Here is a 27,967-nt window from a genome sequence, read left to right as displayed (position 1 = left end):
TCGAATCTTCTAATAGATATCAAGATATTTTATTTGTCAGTTTACACAGTTACGGAGTGTCAGAAATGTTCCCAAGGGAGGTAATCCATCAGATTGCTCTTAAATGAGCATCTAGAAATGTACAAATGATGAAAGAAATAGAATCAAATGTTTGTGTCATTCAATCCCAAAATTGGTCAAGAATGCAAATGATGTCTCTAAAGATGTCCAGTCATTCCTGAAATTTAAAGAAATTAATTTTAGAATTTACAAATAAAAAAATAAGATCAAATTTTTTTTTTTTATAAGCTACCCTTCTTAATGAACCTTTAAATAAAGGCAATTTATAGAAGGCAACACAATGCAAAAAACATATCAGTGGAATAAGCTATGCAGATTCACTTTTTTTTTTTTTTTTTTTTTTTTTTTACACAGAACAAATAAAGTTAAATGGCTTAAGCTAACTTTGCCAAAACAGAGTAAATAAGATCAAATTCAAAAGATAAATTATAAATGCATGTAATACAAATAATTAAACTTAGAAAACGACCAACCTTTTTCAAAATAATTATGATAAAGTTGTCTCCCTTTAAATAGTCAAATTTTAACATTCAAATGCAGAAAATAAATTAAAACTTTAACAAAATACAAATTAAGTTAAATAAAATATTGAATATCAACACAAGCCTTCCATTATTAATTTTAAAGAATAATTTCAGGTCCATTTTAATTTCTGCGAAACTGCTCACATTTACAATAGCCCCCATATGCATGTTTGAACTAAAGTTAAATACTTATCTGATGAAAGTAAATTTTCCTGAAATATCATACAACACAGAACTCCCATCTGACTATACTTATGCAAGTATATATATATATATATATATACATACTGCATTAATAAAAGGTGAATTTGCATAGCTTATTCAGTTATATGTATTTATTAATTTATTTCAGTTTGTGTCGATCCGTTACACCTCTGCATTGTATTGCTTTCTATAAATTTCCTTTATATACACTCTAGACAATGCTTCAAGCAAACTACATTAACCTCTTAAATCTTTATATTTTTTCATCATCTAGTCATGCTAATGTCATACATCTTGATTCTCTTACTGAACTACATCTCAATTTTGACATCCACAAATGAACATTGTTGATAGTTTTGTCTTTTAGCCTTTAATCAGTGACCAGCAAATCTGATTTTCATCTCTTTGATCCAGGCTGAAATCTTGAGGTGTTTGTGGAGTTGCTCTCTATTAAATACTGCCCTTAAGGAAAGGTGAAGAATAGATCTTAGTACACGCTAACTTTCTTCAATAACTTGTGATAAGGGAGGTGATGCTGCGCTAGTGGTTAACAACATGAAATGTAGTAACAGTATGGGGTCCAGATTTTTATAATTAGAAAGTGATTGAATTGATGAAAAGTTTTTAAAATAAATAAAAAGGTATAATATTTCAGTTTTTTTTGTTTAGCTACTGCTGCTTAATTAAAAAAAAAAAAAAACGATTTATCTTACCCATATTTTTTTATTCTTCAAGCAGAAACGGTTGGAGCATAATTTCTGGAGAAACGGTCAAAGTCATTTTCCTAAAAGTAAGAAAATGCAAGATTCAAATCATGTACAGCAAAATCCAATGAAATTTTTAATGCATTGGAAAATTTAAACTCAGTTGATAAAAAGAAACATATATATACAATAATAAAAAAAAAGGCACATTGTTCTTACAGACTTAAAAAACTATACATGATTTTGTAAATTTAATTTTTATACCAATAAATATACAAAGTACAAAATTTATATAAAACATACATGTGTGACATAACTTGGTGCCAAATCAAAAATTACTTTTTTTTTTAAAGAAATTTATACTTATCATCATGATGTTCAAGTTATAGTTTGATATGTTTTTTTATTTTAGGTTATTTTTTTGAGAGGTAGTGAACTTTAAATTAAAATAAATCACAGAAAAATATTTTTATTATACAAATATGTGCTTTATTCCAAAGGTTAATTCTTGGCATTTATAATTTAAATTCAGTTTCAGACATACAGCTGAATCTAGAGATCCAATTGTCACAAACTCTATTAAATTAGGCTGTATTTCAGCAATAACACATCGAATGATGCCTTCCAAGTAGGCTATTGTGTCTGGTTGATCAGTGTAGACGTGGGACTACATATCCCAAAAGAAAATCTAATGGGATTAAATCGCATGAATGAGATGGCCAGTTGACAAGTCTATCTTAGGAAATTATTCATTCATCAAATGTAAATAAAATGCATTTGCACAATTTGTAAATGCTGCTTGGTTGTCAGTTGGTGCCTTTAAAAACTGACATCTTATGCATGGAAAAAGGTTGTTTTTTTTTACTTAATTTTATAGCAGAATAAAACAGTAAAATAATCTCCGTCTTAAAATAAGTATTAAATTTTTAGTGCTTGTCCAAAATTCCTCTATATTAAAAAACACAAATAAAGAAAAATATGTATGGTGCATGTATCCATGACAAACAAAAATACATTCCAAAAATTACATAAATTGATTCAGTAGTTTTATTTTTAAATAAGAAAATTAAAGTTTATGAATAACTGAAGAGCAACTATCTTACTTGCCATTTTGAAAAAAACATTCCAAAAACAAAAGGGAGATAAATCTTGCAAATTTGAATTAAGTTATGTCGTAATGCTTATGAATTCCCATTAATCGCTGAAAAATGATTTTCTTTATAAAATGAATTTCTTGATTAATTCATGTGATTTTTGGAATATGATATTTTCGTTTCATCACAGTTGCGTACATCATACAGATTTTTCTTTATAGGGGATTCCAGACAATAAACAAATTTTCTTTTGACTTGAAATTCAGTCTTCATTTGATTTTTATTTAGCATGTCATTTGAAATTCTTACACATGAGAAGGTGGCAGTGATAAAGAGGATAATGAAGACAACTGACTGGGTGGACCAAGTTTGAATCAAATCATACCATTATTACACATAGTCCCTTCTGTAAGTATCCGATTATTGAAAGAATCCAGGAAACTAATGCCAACAACTGGAACAGAACTAGTTAAAAAAAAAAAAAAAAAGTGATTTATACTAATTTACCCCCCCCCCTTTTTTTTAGCATACTAGCAAATGTATTTGGTGCTTTTACAGAATTGGGACACAACCGATTTTGTTTTTTTATCAATTCTAATAAGTTACAATGGTAGCTTACAAATTATGCTGTCAATATTACTACATTGGTAGAAAAAATTTGTTGTGTTAGCAGGTGAAGATATATATATATATATATATATATATATATAAGATATATAGGTTAGATATATCTAAGGCTTTTGACAGGGTATGGCATGAGGGTCTCCTCGGGAAGATTAGATCATATGATATCACTGGTAGAATACTTAACATAATTAAATCCTTCTTAGATAGGAGAAAAATCCAGGTTGTCCTCGACGGTCGTACATCTAAACAATATTATATAAATGCGGGAGTGCCCCAGGGGTCTATCCTTGGACCTCTACTGTTCCTGATATTCATAAATAACCTCCCCGACAAAATTTCCTCTGAGATGGGTATATATGCTGATGACACCACACTCTATAACAGACACGACAGGAAAACAAATGAACACATATCTAAAGAAATGACAGAAACACTAAAAGATGACCTCCAATCTGTAGTGGAATGGGGACAAAAATGGATCGTCACGTTCAATGCCGCCAAGACTAAACTAGTTTCATTCAATAATTACAAGAAACCTTTTCTACCACCTGTAGTAATGGCCAACGACTCTTTATCTGAGAGTACGTCTTTCAAGCTCCTTGGCCTTACGTTCACAGGGAACATGAGTTGGAACAATTACATCGAGGTCATTGCCATGGCCGCTGCAAGGAAGGTGGGCTCTCTCTACCGTGCTAGAAAACTACTAATACCCAAAAGTATCCTGTACCTCTATAAGGCAACCATTCGCCCATGTATGGAGTATTGCTGTCACATTTGGGCTGGTGTATCTGCTACTAGTCTCTCGCTCCTTGACAAGGTTCAAAAGAGAGTCGCTAATCTGATAGTCCCTGAACTGGCATCTAAGCTTCAGCCTCTGTCCCATCGACGAAACGTTGCATCCCTCTGCTTGTTCTACAAGTATTATAATGGTGAATGCTCTGACGAACTGCAAGCACTTGTGCCCTCATGACGTGAACACTCTCGACAGACCCGACAGGCTGCAAAATCCCATCCCCACACAGTAGAAATCCCTAGATGTAAAAGATCTTTCTACTCCAGTAGTTTCTTCCCCAGAACCTCTAGACTTTGGAATTCCGTTCCAGGTCCCTGCTTCCCCAACTGTACTGACATGCAGAGGTTCAAGTGTAACGTGAACCGACATCTTGCTGCCCAAATCCCAACATAGTGCCCCTGATAGTAGCCCCCTACACCACAGTGGCAATGTGCCTTGTTTGGGGTGAAAATGTAATAAAAAAAAAAAATAAATAAAAAAAATGCCGCCACCTTGTTTTTATAAAATGAAGCGAAACAAAACCATAAATAAGGAAGTAACTCTAAATTTTTAATGTAACACAAAATAATGAAATAAACGTAACATATATACAATGTTCTGAGTCTGGTTTTCGTTTAAGATTTTTTCATAATCGTTTCAATAAAAATAACTGTTTGCCTAAAAATTAAATAACGTAAAAATAACATACATACAAGTTTTTGCAACTGTTGAATTGCCTCCCTTGTGACTCTCCTGCATCTTACATAAGCATACACGATCGTGTTCTTCAAATTCTATTTTCTTTAATAAATAATTTTCTACCTTATCGATTTTCGTAATTTTTGGATATAATCATCTTAAAAATATGGGGAATATGTAGATACCATTGTTTTTATGTGAAATTCAATATGACGACTTCCGCAATCTCGTCCCAATAGTGTAGAAGTGCCACAGTCTCTTTCCGATCGCCTATTTTTGTAAGGCTGAGAGTATTATATAATTGAAAGAGCTACATGATACATAGTTAAATTATTTTAGACTAATAAAATCATTTCCAATGCCATTCGCTACCTATTCATTTTAAATCATAAATCTATGACGTCACACTAAAGCTGTAATTATTTTGTTAAAGTAATGTTTTAAGCTCTATTTATAAGAAAGTTCAAATATGTTGGTAGAAACTCAGACTGAATATTTCAATTTCCGGTCATGGCATGCGTTTTATTTGTTGGGAATTCACTATTAATGAAACATTCTCTATTTTTAATAGTAGTTAAGACCTCTGATATTTTGAAATATGGTAAATTCCACGGTATAGCTATTACATTTATAATAATTTGTGACGGACAGATAGACAAAATCTCTATAAGATGAGGTTATTTTTATTCTTTTTTATTTTATTTTTTTTTTAATAAATTTGTCAAAAATGCGATTCTAAGAAGAAAACATTTAAAAACAGGTTATAATTTTTTTTTTGTCATCAAAAATCAAGCAAACAAACCTTGTGCAAATAATCCAAAACAAACGGGTGATTCTTATGAGAGTCTTTCAGTTGAGAAATGTAACGATTGCTGACCTGTGGTCAAGAAGAGAAAATAAAAAATATTTACAAATCAAATATTAATTGCATTAACAAAATCAAATGAGCATAATCAATATAAATGGTCAGACTTACCTCTGGTGGTTTTCCCAGATGTTGTGTTAATACAATCATGTTCACCAAAGTCTCAGGGTTATTGCTGTCCTAGAAAACACAAAAAGGAGTTGTTTTTTTGTTGTTGTTTTAATGAAATGTTTCAGCAATGCGAACAAATATTTTTAATATGTGATACTATCAACACATCCCCTCCTCCAAGTGTTTGGAAAAAAAACTGACAAAAAAGAGAGAAGTGACGAGGGGTCGTAGGAAATGGGCTCAGTAGAAAGGTAATAGAAAGGAAGTTGTTCATGAAGGCACACAAAGAAAACTGAAATAGGATTGTTAATCAAAATGTGGCTGTGATTGAGATAAAAGAGTTCAAGATGTTTACAGTTTACACAGTTACGGAGTGACAGTGAGTTTTGTGACAGTTTACGGACAGTCTTGGGTTTGCGACAGTTAAAGACAATGTCCAGTTTGGGATTGTTGGCAGCTCAGAGGTCTCATGAGAGTGATCAGAGGGATTGGAGTCTAAGCTAGGCAAATGTAGATCAGGTCAAGAAGTGAATTGTTGGGGACTGATGCAACCAAACAGTTAACAATGGACAATGTTTAGGGTTCCTATTTCTATGCTATGCGCAGATAGTGCAAATACACACAGCTTAACATCAAGTACTTGTCTTGCTTTATTGTAGCACAATCATGAAGATGATCATTAATCACAAATATAATCTAATTACATTATTAAAACTATCAGAATGTTATCTTGCTTGGTGGTCATCATGCACTTAATTTATGTTGTAATGCCTACAAATTCCCATTAATTGCTTAAAAATTATTTTCTTTATAAAAATAAAACTACTTGATCGATGTAGGTGATATTTTTGTTTTGTCATGGCTATATATATTCTTTAGATTAAAAAAAATCTTTTTTTAATATAGGGAAAATTCTGGACAAGAACCGAATATTTAAATTTGGGAATTTGAGAAATATGTAGTTTAGCATTGAAGAATTTTAAATGGTTGTACCAAATCTATTGTATCAAAGAGACATTAATTAACTTGTAGAAAGAAATGTGTGCGAAAATCTACCTTGTCCATGGCTTCTTGAAGCACAGATTCTGCATCATCAAAATGTCCTTGTGCCATGTAACAAGCCGCTTGACCATTTAACAATAATGGTGTGGCAATATGTTTGTCAGCTTGCTCTTGAAAGATGTAATAGGCATCCTGATATTTCTCACCTCCCTGTCAAAGAAAAGCAACATTCGCAAATACAAACCAGTCAACAGATTTGAATTAAAAAAAGGTTTTAGATTTTTTTTGACACTCGCCAGAGAGTTTCTTTTCTTTGATGGTCAATTGAGGGATTTTTTTTTTTTTTGTTTTTTATTTCAATTCACTTTGACCACAAGTTTAATTCTAGGAAATATTTCTTGATTTATAAAAAAAAAAAAAAAAAAAAAAGTGTATTTTTCAAAAAGTTAAAAAAAAAAAAATGAAATTTATGACTTTTAGATGCATCTACACAATTGTCACAATTTAGTTTCGAATAGTATTTTCAGTTTTTAATGCTCAGACTGAATAAACAGTTGTTGTCCTGAATTCATCCTATATTAAAAAAACAGAACATAAAAAAATCTGTATGATATATGTACCTATGATAGAATGAAAATGTATTCCAAAAAATCACAGCGTCAAGAAGTTTTTTTTAACTAAGAAAATCAAATTTTATGAGTAGGAAAAAAGGGATAGTATTCCATTGCCATCTTGAAGAAACAAGGACAGATAACTCAACAATTATCCAAACTTTCAACATCAGCTTTGTAATGCCTATAATTTCTCATTAATTGCTTAAAAATGATTTTTTTTATAAAATAAAACTACTTGATTTTTTGGAATATGATCTTTTTGTTTAGCCATGGGTAAGTACATCATCAAAATTTTTCTGTATTTTTATTTCTTAATATAGAGGAAATTCTGGCCAACCACTAACACATCTTACAAATATTCATCCTACATTTTGACATTATTCATCCAATTTCAAGCCAAAGGACAAATAGAAAGTAGATCTTGGGTTTACTTTCAGTAGCCGCGTCACTTTCATTTCCTTTATTTTATTCTTCCATGAATGAGGTTTCTGACAAAGATGGAAGAATTGTTGTTGTTTTCTAGGTCAGAATCTATTCCAACAAGCACTTTTGACCTTGCAGCTGTTTTTGCTTTTTTAGCTCCTTACATCAAACGGCTTTATGCCTTGCCTAGAGCAATTTTCATTAAAATAATTCTAATTTATCATTTCAAGAAGCAAAAGACATCAAAAATTTTATTGGCTAAAAAATATTTATATATATATATATATATATATATATATATATATACACACACACTATTAAATGATCTTATGTCATATTAGGCTGATTTGGATTTTTGGGAGACAGTTAGTTGAGGAGCAAACAGCTGATTCTAAAAATAAATAATAAATCAAGAGACGTTATTCTGAATGGATTCTCAGATGAACATCATTATCAGAACATATTCCAAATCAGACAAGGTGTCGGTATGTGTATGCTTTATGAAAATAAGATATACAAACAATTTGAAAGCGAGCAGATGAACAAAGTCTGCTCGGCCTTTGACACTATATTCCTAATCACTCTACTTATCTGGCCTCAAACCAAAGCCATTCACCTAGGAAATCATTACAAATTTAGAAAAAATTTAATTTAAAAACATACCAAAGGCAACTAATAAGACAACATTGTAATGATGGTAGTGGTGAAAATTGAGTAGAATTTGATTATTTAAGAGGATGGAACTTGTTTACATTGGACTTGAAAATGACCATGTTGTAGTCAGCTGGAAAGCAGCCCTGCAGTACAGAGTTTCACAGGTGGGAAAGGAAAGCAACTTGAGAATACTGTAATATATATAACATTATGACTGATTTACAAGCAAAATCAGTTCTCATCCAGAATTCCCCTAATATTGAAAAACAAAAATAAAGAAAAAATCTGTATGGTGTATGTATTCTATGAATATCCCAGGAACGTCTATCTCTCCTGCCATTTTAAAACAATGTAAAAATCAAAGGGAAATAACTCAACAATAATTTAAAACTTTTTTAATGCTTACAAATTCTCATTAATCACTTAATAATTTTTATAAAAATAAAACTACTTGTCCAATTTACATGATTTTTGGAATATTTTTATTCCGTCACTGATACATACATCATACAGATTTTGCTTTTTTTGCTTTTTAATATATGGAGAATTCTAGACAAGAACCGCAAAATTCGTTTAAAAAAAAAAAAATCAAAGTTTGTAAAAACTTACCACAGCCAAGTTGAACCAAGCTAAACACAATTGAGTTAAAATGCTGTCTTCGTCTGCATCTTGCATCTTTTTTAATTCTTTTCTAAAATTAAACAAAGCAAAGACAAAAAATGTGCTCAGTTTAATGTTTTGTAGAGAATGCCTCAGGATAAAAGGGAGTTAATTGGCAAAATGAAAATTTCAATGGAAAAAAAAAAGAAATTTATATCAAAATCATACGAGTTCTAACATGCTTTTGTCAGAGAACCACAAGTAAAAGTTTCTAACAACTGCTCTGGATCATACAATATATTGGCCATTGTTCATCAGTGTTTGATATTGAGATTTCAATTATATATATATATATATATATATATATATATATATATATATATATACACTAGCAGGGAGACCCGATGTTGCCCAGGATGAATGTTCCACACTTTTAATACATTTTATTGTCATCAAAATCGGAAAAATTGACGATTTTTCAATTAAATTGCCTGCTCTAGTCGGGGATCTACCATGGTTAACCAGTAGGAAACTTCACATGCCTCCCCGCAGTACATTGTAGTCTATATTGCATTGTAGAGAACCTACTATTGATTCTATAAAATTATTTTTATATAATGGCTTGAATTAAAGTTCAAAATGCAAAGTCAAGTATCATGAATTCAATTGTGCTTTAAACAGAAACATTCATTTCTCATCAAAGAACCTGCTATTAATAATATATGCTGAACCCTTCTGCTTGTGCGATGATGAAACTTCTCAAATGTACTTGCGATGCTTGGCTGTATCAGTGTTAACTTTGGTCAAAATCAGACTGTTCCTACTTTATTCAAATTTTTTCGATTATCGATTTTTGATACTTAGAGATATTCCGACAAAAAACCTATCTAAGAATACTCCCAGACACAAAGTACATGTGTGTGAAATTTTTTAAAAATCAGCCTAGCAATAATAGAGAAATAATTTTTTAGAACCAATTTCCTAATTAGGTTAAAAACAGCTTGAAGTCATGCTAAACAGGATGAAATGAGAAATAAGTTATATCATCATATTCAGTTGAATGTTCGTTTTACATTTACAGGTTCAATTGGTAAAACGATGAATTTACAAGGATAATTTTGGATTCTATTAAATGAAATATTTAAGATATTTTGATATGTATATTCATGTTGATATATATATATATATATATATATATATATATATATATATATATATTCTATGAGAGTTATAAAACATTCTTTTTATTAAAAGTTATAACAGGATTATTGAGAAGCCAGAGAAATATGTTCACTTAATCTAGGGGAAAAAGTAAAAAAAACTGGCCCAGCTTTGAAGAATCCAAATTCTTCAAAGAAAAAATTTATAAAAGAAATGTAAATATTATACTTACTTGGCAAGATCAACACGGTCAAGTCGCAACAGAATTTGAACCGTTAGAGCAAGGCTGAGAAAATGAGAAACAAACAAATTATGAACAAAAAAATTATTTTTTTAAAATAAGAATGTTATACAATATTCAAATGTATGACTTGCCTAGATAGAAAGCATTATAGTTACTTCTGTTTATCTGGATTATTTGAACTTCTATTCTCATCTTAGTCGATGCAACCGGCTTGAGATGCAGCTTTTTGAATTTAGCAACCTTCTAATCAAAGTTAATCGAAAATTTGAAAAGGTCGGAGATTGCATCATTGTATATAAGAGCTTTAGAATTTTTTTCAAAAACTAAAAAGAAAAATTAAAATGTCAAGGTATTTTACAGTGACATAGAATTTCTATAGTTTTACAGTTCATAATTCTAGATTATGAAGGGCATTCCAAAGGTAATGCCTCATATCTTTTTTATTCCGCCCGAATGGATCAGAAGGGATTGCAAATTGCATTGTTATGATGACTGAACATATGTATTCATGACCTGAAAGTTTAATCTCCCTGTTGCAGATATTGACGGTGTAAGACTTTAAAAAAGCTACCCCTGTCATAGATGTATGTCAGAAGCAAAGATGCATCATTGAATTACAGGAAAAAGTGCATTGAGAATGGTGATGACTATGTAGAAAATAAACTCTAGAACATAAAAGGTCATTCGTTTTAATGGTATCACTCCTGTCTTCAGTTCTTCAACTTTTTGAGTAAAAAAAAAAAAAAAAAAAAATAGGAGGCTTCACTTTTGGAACAGACAAAGGGCAGACGTTCTTAGCCCTTGAGCCAAGATCAAAGTGTAGTATCTCTTCTTCATATGCTGCACTTCAATTTCTTGTTCTCTCTCGGTGGAGGAGAAATCCTTCATGATTGAGACAATTTTTATTTTTGTTCCTTTTTCTTCACATTAAAAATGGACCCTGGTGTCTCGGAACTCTGTCCCGTGGGGAGGCATTGTAAATAGGAACTCTCATAGATTCAGTTTCATATTTACAAAACTGAAAATTTCATTTTCACACATTTGGGATTCAAGATGCTTTTAAATTAACAGGATTTAATTTATTAACTTTGGTCATATTTTTATTGTTTTGTGGCTGATCAACTTTTGTATACAATCAGTTAAACACAAGTTATTCTTTTGCTCATAGTCATATAAAAAATGTCTGGATAGTATTAGTGAGTAATTGAAGAGGCAAGAATTTAAAATTAGTGTAGAAATATTTTGTGGTTTTCATGAAATAAAAATGAATAAAAGGAAATATCAAATAAATATTACCATTCCAAGGAATCTGATTGATGCAATACCCTCAAAGCAGCATCAAAATTCTACATAAAAAAAAAAATTAAAAAAAAAAATAAAAAAAAAAAAAGGAAAAATTAAATTTTTAAACTGGACAATTTTTTTTTATATCGGTAAAAGGAGTTCATTTTTTTATAAAATCATTGAAGAAATTTTGCTACTTGCCTAAAATTCCCCTATATTAAAAAAATAAAAATAAAGAACAATCTGTATGATGTATGTACCAGTGATAAAAATAAAATATCATATTCCAAAGATCATGTAAATAGATGAATTGTTTTTTAAATAAGAAAATGAAATTGTATGGCTAATCAAGAAGCGATTATTTCACTATGCCATTTTGAAAATAAGCTGAAGGAACAAGGGAGAGAGCTCCAAATAATTAAAACTTGCGAATTTTAGAAAGCAATTCTTAAAATGAGGAGGGGAAAGAAAGCTCAAATTTGCTTAAAAATGATTTTCTTTATAAAAATAAAACTACTTGATCAATTTACATGATTTTTGGTTGGTTGGTTGTTTTTATTTTACGGCATATCAACCCTTTTTGGGTTATTTAACGCCGAATACAAAGATTTTGAAGAAAAATTTTTTTAATAGAATATATTTGTTGTTTTCACGTCGGTTTCTATTTAACCCATAGTTGGGACCCTAACAGATACTACCACTCCGGGTCAAAGTGGACCTGGGAGCAATGGTAATTAAAGGGTGGCTCCACACTCCCCAAAGCCTACAAGCTGGGGCCTCACCACTGGATATAGTTTAAGGTCATATCCAGGACCCCCATTGAGGGACTTTTACCCTCTGCAGGGGGGCAGTCGGCGTATTCTAATGCCCCACCGACAGGGCCATGATTTTTGGTGTACGATATTTTCTTTATCACAGTTGCATACATCATACATATTTTCCATTGTTTTTCTTTGTTTTTGTTTTATATAGGGGAAATTTTGGACAAATACCAAAAATTTTAATGAAAAATGAACTATTTTAAATCAAAATTCTTGGTTTTAGTTTTCAAACTTTTCTAAAGATAAAAGTAAAATAAGAAACAATATAAAAACGTTTCGTGAAAACAATAAAAAATATATTTACATCGTTAATAAAATCAACCAATAGATAAAATACGAAGAGATAAATATATAAATTCGGTATGCAAATTAACAGGTGTATCTCTATTTTGATAAGGAAATATACTAACATTATAGTTAAAGTAAATGGATGCTGCCATCAAGAGGGATGTACTGTTGCTGATGTCAATATTGCCACTCATTTTGGCATCCAATTCATGGATCAATGCATCTCTGAAAAGATAAAGAGCTAATCAAAAGTTTGATTCAAAACATAAAATTGTAAAACAGAATTTGAAGTTAAACTATTTGATGTATTTATTGTTTGTACCCTTATTGTTTTAAAATTTTATTTATTCATCAAACAACTTAATGACAAACTCAAAACATCTACTCTTTATAGAAACTTGTTTGAGTTCAATAAGGGAAGATTTTGTCTACTGTAATTTACCCTGAACATCAAAATGAACAGCTTTATTTATTTTTTAAAAATCTTTTAAAAACAAATATTTCCTTTAAACCAATCATGAAATGAATTTTAAAAATTAGGAAGTATTTCTTAATTCCTTTCAAAAATATTCTACATAAATTATGTAAATAAGATTTTTGGATGTTTCTTATTTTTATTTTCGGGTTTTCTAAAAATCTATTTGTAAGTAAGTAGTAGTAGTTCTCTCTTCTTTCCACTAACTCCAAGTCCAAAATGTGCACAAGTGATGCGGAGTTCAAAACACCAAAATGTTGCATCTCTGTGCCTGTTTTACAAGTATTTTAATGGAATGTGTTCTGACAAACTCAAAGCACTTGTACCACCTCCTATATAAATACCCCCACCCCACCCGCCCGACTAACCCAGCAAGCAGCAAAATCTCATCCCTACACTGATGCTGGAAAACCTACTGAAAGAGTTTCTTCCTTCAAACTGTTAGACTTTGGAATTCCCTTCCAGGTCCCTGCTTCTTCTCTTACTGTACTGACATGCAGAAATTCAAGTGTAATGTGAACAGACATTTAACTGCTCAACTCCCTACATAGTATCCCTGTAAAATTGGTCCCAAATAGTAGCCTCTTACATTAAAGTGGTACTGTGCCTTGTTTGGAGAGAAATAACAGTAATATATATAATTTAAAGGGGATTAGAACATTAATCTAAAGAGCAGAGTGTATTCTAATGTGATAGTAAAATCACTAATTTAATTAAAATACAAGAAAGAACAGTGCTCGTTGTAATGCAGTTATATAATAAGCTCAATAGGCATATATCCTAGAGCTATTTTAATATTCAGTAAGATGATTGATAATTTATAATTAAAATTAAAAATTGGTTTCATAAGAAGGACCACAACAAAGCCAATAAATTGTACGATCGTTTCGGAAACAATGTTTTTATTGAGATAGACATTAAGTCATGGACAATAATTTTAACATACAGTTTTTTGAAACAAAGTCTCCTCATCGGCAAAAATATTGGGTGTTTTTTTTTAAAGACACCAAAAATAAACCTAGCATTTTTTAAGTAAGGCAGATGTATCTGGAAAATATTTAAATATAAAAGGAAATAGTTACTTTTTGATGTTGATAAATAAAGTAAGATAAATTGAGAATAAAAATTAGAATAAAATTATAAATTGGAATTAGGTTTAAATGTAATGTTATAAGATATTTTTAAGACAATTTAACAAAGATATATATATATTTACCTTATAATGGTTCGCCTTTTAAGATTCATAATTATCACTGTCAAAGCATTCATTTGTGTTAGATGTAGCTTATGAAAATATTAAATTTAAAAAAAAAAAAAAAAAATTTCATTCCAATCCTTAAAAAAATAAATAAATTTTCGAAATCAATTTCAAAAAGCCACCAAAATTAACTGATAGTCCCGGCAGATAAAACCAGAAATTTTTGTACAATGGACTATATACAGTACAAAAATCTAATATATAAGGAACTTAATAAAAATTACAAAACAATAAATAAGTCAGCATTAAATAGAATAAATAATGAAGCAAAAAATATTTTAACTAAACTTAAAATAGATAAATACACAGAAATAACAGTACCGGGTACCCCGGGATTCGCTTTAAAGGATCACAAACACAGCTTTAATATAAACCCTACTATTAGACTCATCTGCCCCTCAAAATCAGATATAGGATTAGTTAGTCAAAATATACTAGATAGAATTATCCCTAAAATTAAATCATTAATAAAATACCCACTATGGCAATCTTCCACCAAGATAATCGATTGGTTTTCGAACATTAAAAATAAAAATAATCTTAAATTTCTTTCTTTTGACATTGAATCATATTACCAATCGATATCACCAATTCTATTAAACAAATCCCTCTTAATGGCATGAAAAATAACTAATATAACACCAGACGAAATTAAAGTAATACTCTTAGCTATAAAATCTTTAATAACCTTTGACAACAAATATTGGACCAGAAAAAATAAAAATAAAAAAAATAGTTAATTTCTTAGACATAACCTTAAATCTTGAAAACTCTACTTTTGAACCCTATCATAAACCAAACCAATCTGTACTATATGTCCATAATGAATCAAACCACCCTAAGTCAATATTGAAATCAATAGTTCCCAATGTCTTTTTAAGAACTTCTAAAATATCTTCTAACAAATCTATATTTAACAAAAATGAAAAATATTACAATGAGGCCTTAAAAACTCAGGATACAAATCACAAATCAAATTCCTAAATAAAAATGATAACAAAAACTGCATTGAAAACTATAATAAACCTACTAAAAACATAACCTACAATATGGCCATGCCATCCCGCATACAAATGGCAAAAAATAATCAAAATACAATACAAAACAAAATTAAACCGCAAGTATTAGCCACTAACGCAAATAAACAACAAACCAAAGTCCGTAAGCGTAAAAACAGACATAGGGAGATCCTATGGTTCAAGCCCCCCCCCCCCCCATATTCTAAAAATCTTGAAACAAACATAGCCAGGGAATTCTTTAAAATATTGGAAAAAAAAACTTTAAAGCCTCCCCCATGGATACAATAAAATATTTAATAAGAACACTATCAAAGTGTCTTACTCAACTATGCCAAACCTTCACCAAAAAATAAGTTCTAAAGAAAAAAGAAGAAAAAATAAATGCCCCCTACAAGGTATCTGCAAAATAAAAAATGTGTTACAAACACCAAATATAAATGATGTTAATGCCAACCATAGCTCCAATAACTGCACCCCATTTAACCAATCTGCCAATCAAATAGAAACAAACCCATTACATATTAACATCACCCTTAATATACCTGACAACAATTACATTAAACAAAACGCAATCTACTTCGGTTCCACATCTGGACTTATTAAACATAGGATTTCAACCCACAAGCTCTCTTTTAAAAATCCATCCCTGGTAAACCAAACTACTCTATCTAAACATATTTGGCGACTCAATGATAAAAATATTCCCTTCAATTTGAAATAAGAAATAATAGGATCATATAAAGCATATAAGCCGAGGGGCAGATTCTGTGCACTTTGTAGATATGAAGCCCTTAAGATTTTAAATTATAAGGATAATAAAAATAAAACCATTCTCCTAAATCAAAAAGATGAAATTTTCTCTGAATGTATTCATAAACGTTGGTTTAGATTTAATAAATATAAACCACCATAAGTCATTAAAATTTTCTTATTAATAATCTATCTTAAGATTTATAAATTAATAACTTTATTAACAAAATTTGGATCATTATTATTATTAGTTTATCTGATATTTTTACCATTATTTTCTATCTTATTTAAATATCTATTTAAATTTTACAAGTTACTATTTTTATTAAGTTCCATAAATAATTAATATAATTGCTATTAAAATATTATTATTACTTTTTTTTTTTTTTTTTTTTTTTTTTTTTTTTACATGGGGGTCACCACTATCAAGGCCCAAAGGCCACTCAGGGATAAGGATTATTGCGTGTACAGTAATCAATGAGAGTATTGTAGTAATCATTAGTATTGGGGGTTTTGATAGAGTGTCTTACTTAAGGGGGCGGTTTGTCAGGAGTTTGTTTATGTTGGACTTGAAGACGTCCAAATTGTAGTCAGGTGGGAAACAGGCAAGCGGCAGAGAGTTCCACTGGCGTGCAGTTCTAAGAAAGAAGCTTTGCTCATGGAATCTACGTTTGGATTTAGGCACAGATAAAGAGTGGGGAAAATTATTGACAGTAGTTTCAGCCAGACGGGTGTTTCTCGTGAAAGATTGGCAAGGGGGGATAAGGGATTGGAGCTCAGACGAGCACCTGCCATGGAAATAACGATAAAACAAAGCAGCTCCTGCCCAGATGTGGCAGCAGTACTCCATCCTTGGACATACTTAGCTTTTATACAGACAGAGAATTGCATCAGTAGTGAGATATCTTCTGGAGCGGTAGAAGGATCCCACCATTTTCCCAGCGTCCCTGGCATGGCAACAGATTTGATGTACATGTTCCATTTCAGATTAGGAGTAAAGGTCAAACCCAGAAGCTTGTCAAATCATGAAGCCTCCCCAAGATGAGAGCCATCCATTTCAATTGATGCCAGATGGGATCAGAGCATTGATGATGTAAAGATAGAAGCTTGGTTTTGGATGAATTAAAAGTGACCAGCCACCTCTTCCCCCATTGTACCACATGCTCAAGATCAGAGTAGAGAGAATTAGAGAAAACTTTGTCATTTACGGCCTTTGATGTGTTGCCATAGATGGTCGTGTCATCAGCATAGATGTCAACGAATGATTTAAGTATGTGTTTTGGGAGATCATTGATGTAGATCAGGAAGAGAGTTGGGCCCAGGATGGACCCCTGAGGGACTCCCGCATTAATACTGTGGGCCTCTGATTTCTGCCCATCAACTACTACTCTTATGAAGAACCTATCAGAGAGAAATGATTTAATGATTGAGAAAACATTTCCAGTAATACTGTAGCTGGAAATCTTGTGAAGTAGGCCCTTATGCCATACCTTATCGAAGGCCTTCGATATGTCAAGAGCAATTGCCCTGGAAAGGAAACCTTTGTCAAGAGATTCACTAATCCTATATGATATAACCGTTAGCACATCTACTGTAGATCTTACAAAGCGGAAACCATATTACATGTTACTAAGAAGGTTGTTTCTGTTGAGGTGGTTGACTACTTCTTTATTTAATATGGATTCCAACAACTTACTCATGACACACACGAGACTTATTGGTCTGTACTGAGAGGGAGATAACTTTTCACCTGAATTCTTAAATACAGGGCAAACTGATGAGGTTTTCCAGGGTGTTGGAAAGCACTTCTCCTTAAGGCAACGCTTAAACAGTTTTGTAAATATGAGGGCAAGTTCTGGTTGGAGCTTTTTCAGCACTATAACTGGAATGCCGTCAGGGCTTTACTGGAATCAAGATTCTTGATTAGCTTGGCGACCTCATGCACAGATATTTGTATGTTGCATAGCGTGTTGTCTGTTATAGGAGGAAATACAGGGAGTTGATGGTCATTGTTGCATAGGGTAGAATTAGCTGCAAAGTTCTTGGAAAATAGTCTGGCCTTGTCTGATGCTGACGAGATGACCTCAGGTCCATTGATGATAGTTGGGATAACAAAAAAAATGTTTTTTTAAATATATTTTTAAATTTGAAATTTGGCGTTATTAACGAATTCTAGCCGATAAAACTATTCAATTGGCGTTCACTTTGAAAATTCAACATTTAAAACATTCATAAGCTACATCTAACACACAAATGAATGCTTTGACGGTGATAATTACAAATCTTAAAAGGTGAACCATTATAAAGGTAAATATATATATATATATATCTTTGTTAAATTGTTTTAAAAATATCTTATAACATTACATTTAAACCTAATTCCAATTTATAATTTTATTCTAATTTTTATTCTCAATTTATTTATCAACATCAAAAAGTAACTATTTCCCTTTATATTTAAATATTTTCCAGATACATCTGCCTTATTTAAAAAAAATGCTAGGTTTATATTTGGTGTATTTAAAAAAAACAAAAACACCCAATATTTTGCTGATGAGGAGACTTTGTTTCAAAAAACTATATGTTAAAATTATTGTCCATGACTTAATGTCTATCTCAATAAAAACATTGTTTCCAAAACGATCGTACAATTTATTGGCTTTGTTGTGTTCCTTCTTATGAAACCGATTTTTAATTTTTGATTTTAATTATAAATTATCAATCATCTTACTGAGTATATATATATATTTATTCATTTATTTATTAAGAGATATATGTGGGAAAAAATAATAAAAAGTGCTCAATACATTAGTAGAGCCAAATATGTTTTTTTATTATTACAAGTTGTTCTAATATAGGGGTTAAAAATTATCCGTCCATATCGTCAGATGATTAAACTTTCTTTAAACTGGAATGATGATTCAAGTTAAAACTTTTAACTTAAATCATCTGACCATATGGACGGATAATTTCATCCTGTCTAATGAAACAATTTGTAATGAATTAAGTTAATATACTTGAGGTTGTAATAATAACATATATATATATATATCATGATGGGTGTGCAATGCGAGTTTTAAAAACAGATCGACATGAGATCTGTTGATCTCAGAGAAAGATTAAATTTGGGCATTACAGGGAGAGATATGCAGAATAGAAGACATTATTGGTTTGGTCACATTAAAAGAATTAATGAGAGTTTTTAGGTTTGTAGAACAGTTGATGTAACAGGGTCAGATGATTGGGAAATGTCAAGAAAAACGTGAGAAGGATGAAGTTGAGAGAAAGAAAGATAAATTAAAGACATGGTCAGAGATTGGTCAATTTGGAAGACAATTTCTAAAAGCTATTCAACACATCCATTCATCCATAGCCTTGAACCCTTAGAGGGGCATAGGCCATCCACAACTTTTGTAGCAAGGAGTTCTTTTTTCAGGGTGAGGGTGTTGGCCCCACGCCCAACCTTCCCAGAAGGTACACACAGCGCCTAGCCTTCCCAAATGATCACCCATCTGGTACTGGCCAGGCTCAACGGTGCTTAACCGGTGATCTGGCGAGAACCAGTGTGTCAACATGATTGTGCCGTACCTGTTAACACATGCCAGCATGTAAAATGCATTTTTAATTAACGATGATGATGAATACAACACTTACACCAATATTCGTTTAAAAAAAAAATGATACAAATTTAGGAATTTGTTAATTAATTCATCTTCAAACATGTTTTATGTTGATTCTGTGTTTTAAGATGTTTTTTGTGAATCCATAAAATTAAAATTTGAATTGCTTTTTTTTTTATCAACTGACCCTTTATTTTCATTTGCAAGAAAATCAGCCAACATTCTGACAGCTTGAAGTTCTGACGGATGAGTGGCGTTGATCTCATCTAATACAACTGCGTATTTCCTCTGGGCAATGTATGCACGGTACATGATCACATCCCTTTGGGTCTTCAACTCGGGGTTGCTCAGCTGAAAGAGAAAATGAAAACATTTTATTTCAACAAACATTCATGCATTACACAATTATAAACCACAAATAAATACAGAGATGCTGCGAGATGAGTGTCTTGCATCTTATATGCATAAAACCCATAAAGAACAGCTGAATGATGCATTTAATGTTTTTTTGTTTTTTTTTACAAAGAAGTCACCACTTATCAAGGCCCAGAGGCCACTCGAGGATAAGGGTTAATGGGTATATGATGAGTTGGTTATGTACCTCCCCATCTCCCGCACCCACACTAAAAAGAAAAATAAATAAATAAAAATAAAACCTTTTATTTCAAGATAAGCAAGTTTCTAGTCTTTAATTTTCTTTTATTCCATTCTCACCCCAAACAAGACACAGTGCCACTTTGATGTAGGTGGCTACTATCAGGGGCATAAGTTGCAGGGATACTATGTAGGGAGTTGAGCAGCAAGATGTCTATTCACATTACATTTGACCTTCTGTATGTCAGTACAGTTGGGGAAGAAGGAACCCGGAAGCAAATTCCAAAGTCAAACAGTTCTAGGGAATAAACTATTGGAGTGGAAGGCTTTCTTACGTCTAGGGATCTCTACTGTGTAGGGATGGAGCTTTGCTGCTTGTCGGGTTTGTCAGGAGCATTTACGTCAAGGGGGTAGAAGGGCTTGTAGTTTGTCGGAGCATCCACCATTCAAAATGCTTGTAAAACAGGCAGAGGGATGCAACATTTTGTCAATGGGACAGAGGCTGATGACAGTTCAGGACTTATCAGGTTGACGACTCCTTTGAACCCTGTCCAGGAGTGAGAAACTAGTAGCAGATGCACCAACCAGAATGTGACAACAATACTCCATACATGGGCAAATGGTGGCCTTACAGAAGTACAGGATACTTTCAGGCATAAATAACTTTCTAGCACGGTAGAGAGATCACCTTCTCTGCAGCAGCCTTGGCAATGCTCTTGATGTATTTGTTCCAACTCATGTTCCCTGAGAACATTAAGATGAGGAGTTTGAACGAAGTACTTTCAGCTAATGTAGCTTTAGCCATAACTATTGATGGTTTCTTGTAATTATTAAAAGAAATGAGCTTAACCTTGGCACCATTGAACATTACCATCCATTTTAGATTCCATTCCACGAGACTAGAGGTCTTTCTCTAGGGTTTTCGCCATTACTTTGGATATGTGTTCGTTCGTTTTCCCCGCATGCCTGTTATAGAGTGTGGTGTCATCAGCGAATATACCCATTTCAAAGACTATTTTATCAGGGAGGTCATTTATGAATATCAGGAACAATAAAAGTCCAAGGATCGACCCCTGAAGTACATCAATATTTATATCACATTGTTTAGATGTATGACCATAGAGGTCAACCTGGATTTAAATAGGATTTAATTATGTTAAGTATTTGTCCAGTAATACCATAGGATCTGATTTTCATGAGAAGACCATCATGCCATACCCTGTCAAAAGCCTTAGATATATCTAAGGCTACTGCCCTCCCCTCCTCTGCCTTATCCAGTGCATGGTATATACGTTCAGAGATTACAGTAAGAATATCTGCAGTAGAACGGGCTTGCCTAAATCCATATTGATGGTCAGACAGAAGTTTAGCAACTGTAAGGTCGTGAACTAGAGTTTGATTAATTATGGACTCAAATATTTTGGTGAAAAGAGGAAAGAGGCTTATGAGGTAATAATTTAATGGGTCAGTTCTTTCGCCAGAATTCTTGTAAACTGGTACCACAGAGGCTGTTTTCCAGCTGTCATGAAAGCATGATTCATTAAGACATTTGTTGAAGAGTTTGGAAAACTGGAGCAACCATAGCAGAGCATTTTTTTTAATAGTACAGCCGGGATGAGATCAGGTCCACATGCTTTTGCGGTGTCTAGGTTTTTTATGATATGATATACTTGAGAATGGGTGATTTTCAGAATATCTAGTGTGGTTCTGTCTGCAAAGGAAAATCAGGGAGGGAGTGGTTTGCTGGATCCAATGTAGAGTCTGAGGCAAACTGATGGGCAAGCATGTTAGCTTTCTCGGTTGCCATGCAAACAACCTCATGATTGTTGGATAGTAGAGGAACTGTTTATTGCCCATTATTTACTACACTGTTGTAGATTTTATAGAAATCACAAGTTCCTAATTTCTGCGCTTCAATGCGTTTTCTGGTGATTTTAGTGTATTCTCTCTTAGCTGTCGCTACTTCTTTTTTACAATTACTTCTAGCTTCTATAAACTCCTGTCTGTTTGTACTGGACTTATGCTGGATAAATCTGATCAATAGGGTAATAAAGGAGATATTCTACCAATGCATACACACATCCTAGGGCATTTCCTATTTCTTCTGTGATCTTATAATAGAAGAATGATTCCAAAAAGTAATGGCAAAAGAAATAACTATCATAATGGACGGATAATTATCCATTTGCAAATATTAAATGCTAGTTGTCATAAGCAAAAATTAGCAGCCATCTATCCAGTCAGAGATGCTTTGAATTGTAAAGAATGGTAATATTAATACAGTCAAGCTCAGCAGTGATCCTTGTTTCCTATCAAGACAAAAAGCTATAACTGAAAAATTCTACACAATAATATATAGTAACAATAATTAGTAATAAATAGCAATATTTATAACTAGAAATAAAATAGGTTTAAGGCTTCCAAAATTCATATCGTACAAGGACCCGTTGTGCAGTGGTTAGAGTATTTTGAAAAATCAATTGTAAAACGTGATATTCTGCTGAAATTTCAATTCTCAGTGTGAGTGACCGAAAAATATAATTGTGAATTACTTAGGGTCTTTATCAAGTCATATCTGATGGAATGAGAGCATGCTACCTCTGTGAAATCAATAAAATATTTCATTCAAAATTCCGTCCAAATTCACGAATTTGACAAGATATACCTGAAGAAGGTTAGGTTACATCGACATTGTGAAAATGACACTCAAGATGAGAACAGTAGTCCGAATAATCCAAATAATACGAATAACCAATCCTCATCTTAAAAATTCAGAAACCTGGAGTACATTGTGCAATGAAAAAAAAAACAGGGTCTGGTTATTTTTAAATATGTTTAAGATGAAGCTTTTCTCCTTTTGCCACAAACACTCAGATACTCACTTTGTTCCAATTGAAATGAATTGCTTTAGGAAAACCTCAACTTCTAAGTTCTAGGATTTTCACTAAAATGGATAATTTACATCAAATCTGTTGCTAAAGTTGTAAAAAAAAAAAAAAAAAAAAAAAAATGGTTGGATCATTCTGACACTCCAGAAAATATCTCACTCCTCTATCTGTATAAGAGTCAAATATGCCCTGAGATGGAATATCGTGGACACATTTTAGGAAGGTGTCCTTCAGAATACACTTTTCTGCCTTGATAAAGTACAAAACCAACTACAATATCTAATCCCTACAACTACTTTATCGCAGAAGAACATGTGGACAAAATTCCAATCTGCATGATTTTCTTGTTCCAGTTCAAACTAGGCCAAAAAGCTGCCAAGACAGCTCGTGATATCAATGATGCGTTTGGTCTAAGAACCACTAACGAACGTGTGGCACAACAGTAGTTCAAGAAATTTTGCAATGGTGACAAGAGCCTCGAAGATGAAGACAGTCGCGCCTGGTTGATAACGAATATTTGAAAGCCTTAATTGAAGCCGATCCTCGCAAAACCATACGAAAAGTTGCTGTTGACCTCAAGGTCGATCACTCAACAGTCATTCGCCATTTAAAGCGAATAGGGAATCAAAAAAGTTGGATAAATGGGTGCCGCATAAATTGAACGATAATCAAAAAAAATCATTGTTTTGAGGTGTCTTCTACGCTCTTTCTGCACAACTAAAACGACTCATTTCTCCAGAACACTAGATTTCTCTGCTAATGGGACAAATAAACTTTTTTCTCATTGGCAAAGATGTGTCGGCAATCTCCAAAAATACCGTTAGGGCTTACAACATGGCCGCCAGAAGAGTCACATGATCCGGTTGATCCAAAACATGAATCGCCGTATTACGAAACCGGAAAACGCAAATTTAAAGCAAACTTTGACAAACAAGCATAATAATTAAGTACAAAAACAGTTTTTCAATATCATAATAATAAATAATTTATTTAGAACGGTCATTTAATTTTTTGTTGAGAAACAATTGCAGTTTGTTTTTTAAAACAGTGTTTATAAAAAATATTTTATTCGGAGTTTTTCATAAAAATGGTATTTAAAACAAGGTGTTCATTTTTTTTAAGATGTAATGTTATAAAAATATGATGTAAAAAAAAACAGTTTATATTTTTAATTTTCATTTTATAAATTTAGACAGAATAGATGGAGGCGATGCAACAAATTAGCTCACAAAATTTATTTGGGCCGACTCTTTCACACCACATAAATTCATTTAAATATGAAGTGAAGAGAGCCCTTGATGTACCAAATTGACGACGAAGTTTTTTCTTCGCTCGCATCCACGTATTTTCAATAAGTTGAGTATTTATAGTCGCGTCGTTAGGCTTCACAAAATTTCTTTCGTGGACAACAACATCGTGGCTGTAAATACCAAAGTCAATGTCTGCTACGATTGCATAAGCGCTCCACCCATCGCTTAGTATACGAGTCCCGGGTAAGATCCATTGGCGAATTATAGGGACCAGAGTTTCACGTTTTCTGTCTGGAACCTCGATCAAAAGGCAATTCTTAGAGCCTCGTTCGATGGCGCCGAACACCCAATGGCTACGTCGGACAGTTCCTCTGTGATATTTCCAAGGGTAAAAATGGCTTTCATCAATTTCAACCTCTTTTGGGGTCCAGGTCTCATCTACACCCCCCAATTGAATTGGGTTTTGTTCAATGTACTGAGTGCACACTTCCCTCAAAAAGTTGCACCAGTCGCTCACTGTGTTGGCACTCACCTCGCTTTCTGTTGCCATAGTTTTTTGTGGAAAATCCATGCTCTACATATACATAATTATTACAATGGTTCTTAGATTGAGGTTGCTTCTTTGAAAAAAAGAGTTCGTTCTAATTGTATTACGATATCCATCGTTTCGGCAACGCCATCTCCAACCATCCTTGGATTCGGAATATCGAGCCAACAACGCATGGCGACCCACAAATTTGACAATTGCATGAATTGGCTATCAGACGTCTCTGTGCAAGCCATGTCAATATGTGCACGTCATCTGGCATTGCTAACATTAGCCGAGACAATGTCATAGTTTCGCCAAGTATAGCGTTATTGTCATGAACACGAGGAACGAGGAACAAGGGTGATACGTTAAGGGCCATTGATATTTTTGTAATTCTCTGAGGTAGGTAGCAGTTCCAATTTCAGGAATCGTCGTGGTTCAATTCCAGGAATTGTCATGGTTCAATTGCGTTCCGTCGACCACGACCACTTGTTTGTTCTGAATAAAATACTTTTTATAAACACTGTTTTAACTAAAAACAACCTAAGATTGTTTCTCAAAGTTTGCCTATTTTTATAACAACATTATATCAACAAAAAATTAAATACAAACAAATTGTGATTGTTTGTCAAAGTTTGCCTTCAAGGCTGCGTTTTCCATTTGCACGATTCATGTTTTGGATCAACCGGATCACGTGACTCTTCTGGCGGCCATGTTGTAAGCCCTAACGGTATTTTTGGAGATTACCAAAAATTGCACTAACCTAATAATTTTGAAGAGTTGTGTAAAATAGGGAAAATAAATCCATCTATCATTCCGGCAAACGTCAAAATGTTTATTAAATTGTTATGTGAAAGTTAAAAAAAAAAAAGAAAGAAAGGCCGCACCCTATAATGTTATGGTACTAGTGCACTTTACACTTATTGATCCGTGCTGAAATAATAACGTTATTATTTAAAAAGCCGTTCTTAACATGGGGAGGGGAGGGTGTTTTGTAACTATTCTATACTTTAACCTTACAATTGAATAAAAAATATATCAAAACTTTAAACTTGGAAATACGATTTAAAAATTAGCGCGGATCAGTAAGTGCACTAGCACCAATGTTATTATTTAGAAAGCTATTATGAATATGGAGAAAGGAGGGAGCTTTCATGTTATCTGCGAGAATTCACAGTTGTGCTGAGCACAACTGTGAATTCTCGCAAAATTAATTTTACATGAGCACAACTTGTGCTCATGTAAAATTAATTTTTACGATTTTGATTTTTAATCAAAATTCTACTCAATAATCTTTCCTAATTTTCAGCGAAGATACTTATTTTGCTTAAGTTTTTTTTAAATGCGATTTTCGGTATTCATGCAGAGAGTGATCCGTGCTGAAATAATAAAGTTATTATTTAAAAAGCCATTCTTAACATGGGGAGGGTGTTTTGTACCTATTCTGTACTTTAATCTTACAATTGAATAAAAAAAAAACATCATAAAACTTTAATTAAACGTGGAAATACGATTTAAAAAATAGCGCGGATCACTCTCTGCATTAGCACCTTCGAATTTTTGAAGAAACTGTTTACACATTAGAACTCATCATTAATACAATATTTGTACGGAAATATATTGTACGTCATGTAACCTCAACGGCAGACGATATTGGCCCAGTAAAATGATTTTGCTAAAATCCGATAATGAGTTTCATTTGGTGTGACTGTTTTTTTAGTTATTATTCTAACTCATTACTGGATTTTAACAATCCATGGTGGTCTTTTATACATTAGCACCAAGTAATATATATATATATATATATATATATATATATATATATATATATATATATATTTGTTCGATTAAAAAATTCAGTTGTTCGTTTCGTTTACTTAGGCGGATTTGTGATGATGATTTAAAAAAAAATTGCCATACGCTTTGAATTGTTTACGATTAAAAAGACATTTCTTAGAAATATCAAAACGATAATAACTTATTAAATACGTTGTAATAACCTACCTTCAGCTTGTGTGCTTCGTTGATACATTGTTGGTAATTACCAATAAACAAGGCTGTTTTGATTTCGAATAGTTCGTCGACCGCGTCGTTCGCCATTGTTGATATGACTGCGCATACGCAGAGCCACGTCAAAAACAAAATTGGGAAACGTGGCCGCTGCCGGTGTCGTCGGTCGACGATTGATAAAGAATGCAGAAATAAAGCCCAAAATAGATAATATTCACCGTTTCTCAAATCTCATATGTCATCTACTAACTCAGGATTACTTATAATGTCTAATTAGTTTAGCCTCCCTTACCCCCCTTTTTTTAAACTTTAAAACTAAAGATAAAATAGTTCCCGGTGTTGTATTTTTAATTGTACCTTCACATATTGACTCCGGTTCGTGTTTCAGCAAGATGCTTTTTTGTTCTTATATATATATTTTGTTTTTATATATATATATATATATATATATATATATATATATATATATATATATATATATATATATATATATATATATATATATATATATATATATATATATATATATATCACCACTTATCAAGGCCAAGAGACCACTCGAGGATAAGGGTTAAAGAGTGTACTGTAGAAATTGGACAATATAGTAATCGTTAATAATAGAAATTCGGTAAATTTGTAAATTTATATGGAACGGTTCATCAAAAACTTGTTTACGTTAGAATTGAAGACAACCAACAATATTGTAGTCAGCTGGAAAGCAGGAAAACGGAAGATAATTCCACAGGCGTGCAGTTCTAAGAAAGAAGCTTTGTTCATGGAATCTATGGTATTATTACCACACATTAACAGGGGTACTAATTAG

General features: G+C 32.3%; 1 protein-coding gene across 1 annotated transcript; it reads right to left on the bottom strand.

The window, feature by feature from the left end:
• Positions 1 to 13: 13 nt before the first annotated feature.
• Positions 14 to 27,530, bottom strand: LOC145276986 (coatomer subunit epsilon-like). The gene is made up of 11 exons (XM_080128553.1): positions 27,139 to 27,530; positions 20,061 to 20,224; positions 12,874 to 12,976; positions 11,655 to 11,704; positions 10,347 to 10,400; positions 8,963 to 9,044; positions 6,717 to 6,872; positions 5,661 to 5,729; positions 5,487 to 5,561; positions 1,502 to 1,572; positions 14 to 217 (listed from the first exon to the last, which is right to left on the bottom strand). Exons 1-10 carry the CDS (start codon positions 27,232 to 27,234, stop codon positions 1,519 to 1,521), a joined length of 903 nt encoding a protein of 300 aa, XP_079984679.1. The 5' UTR covers positions 27,235 to 27,530; the 3' UTR covers positions 14 to 217; positions 1,502 to 1,518.
• Between the last annotated feature and the right edge of the window lie 437 nt (positions 27,531 to 27,967).

Source organism: Euprymna scolopes, chromosome 5 (genome assembly GCF_053919585.1).
Source record: "Euprymna scolopes isolate OS-2025 chromosome 5, ASM5391958v1, whole genome shotgun sequence".
Classification (NCBI taxonomy): Eukaryota; Metazoa; Mollusca; class Cephalopoda; order Sepiida; family Sepiolidae; genus Euprymna; species Euprymna scolopes.
This window is presented reverse-complemented; position numbering and strand designations above follow the sequence as displayed.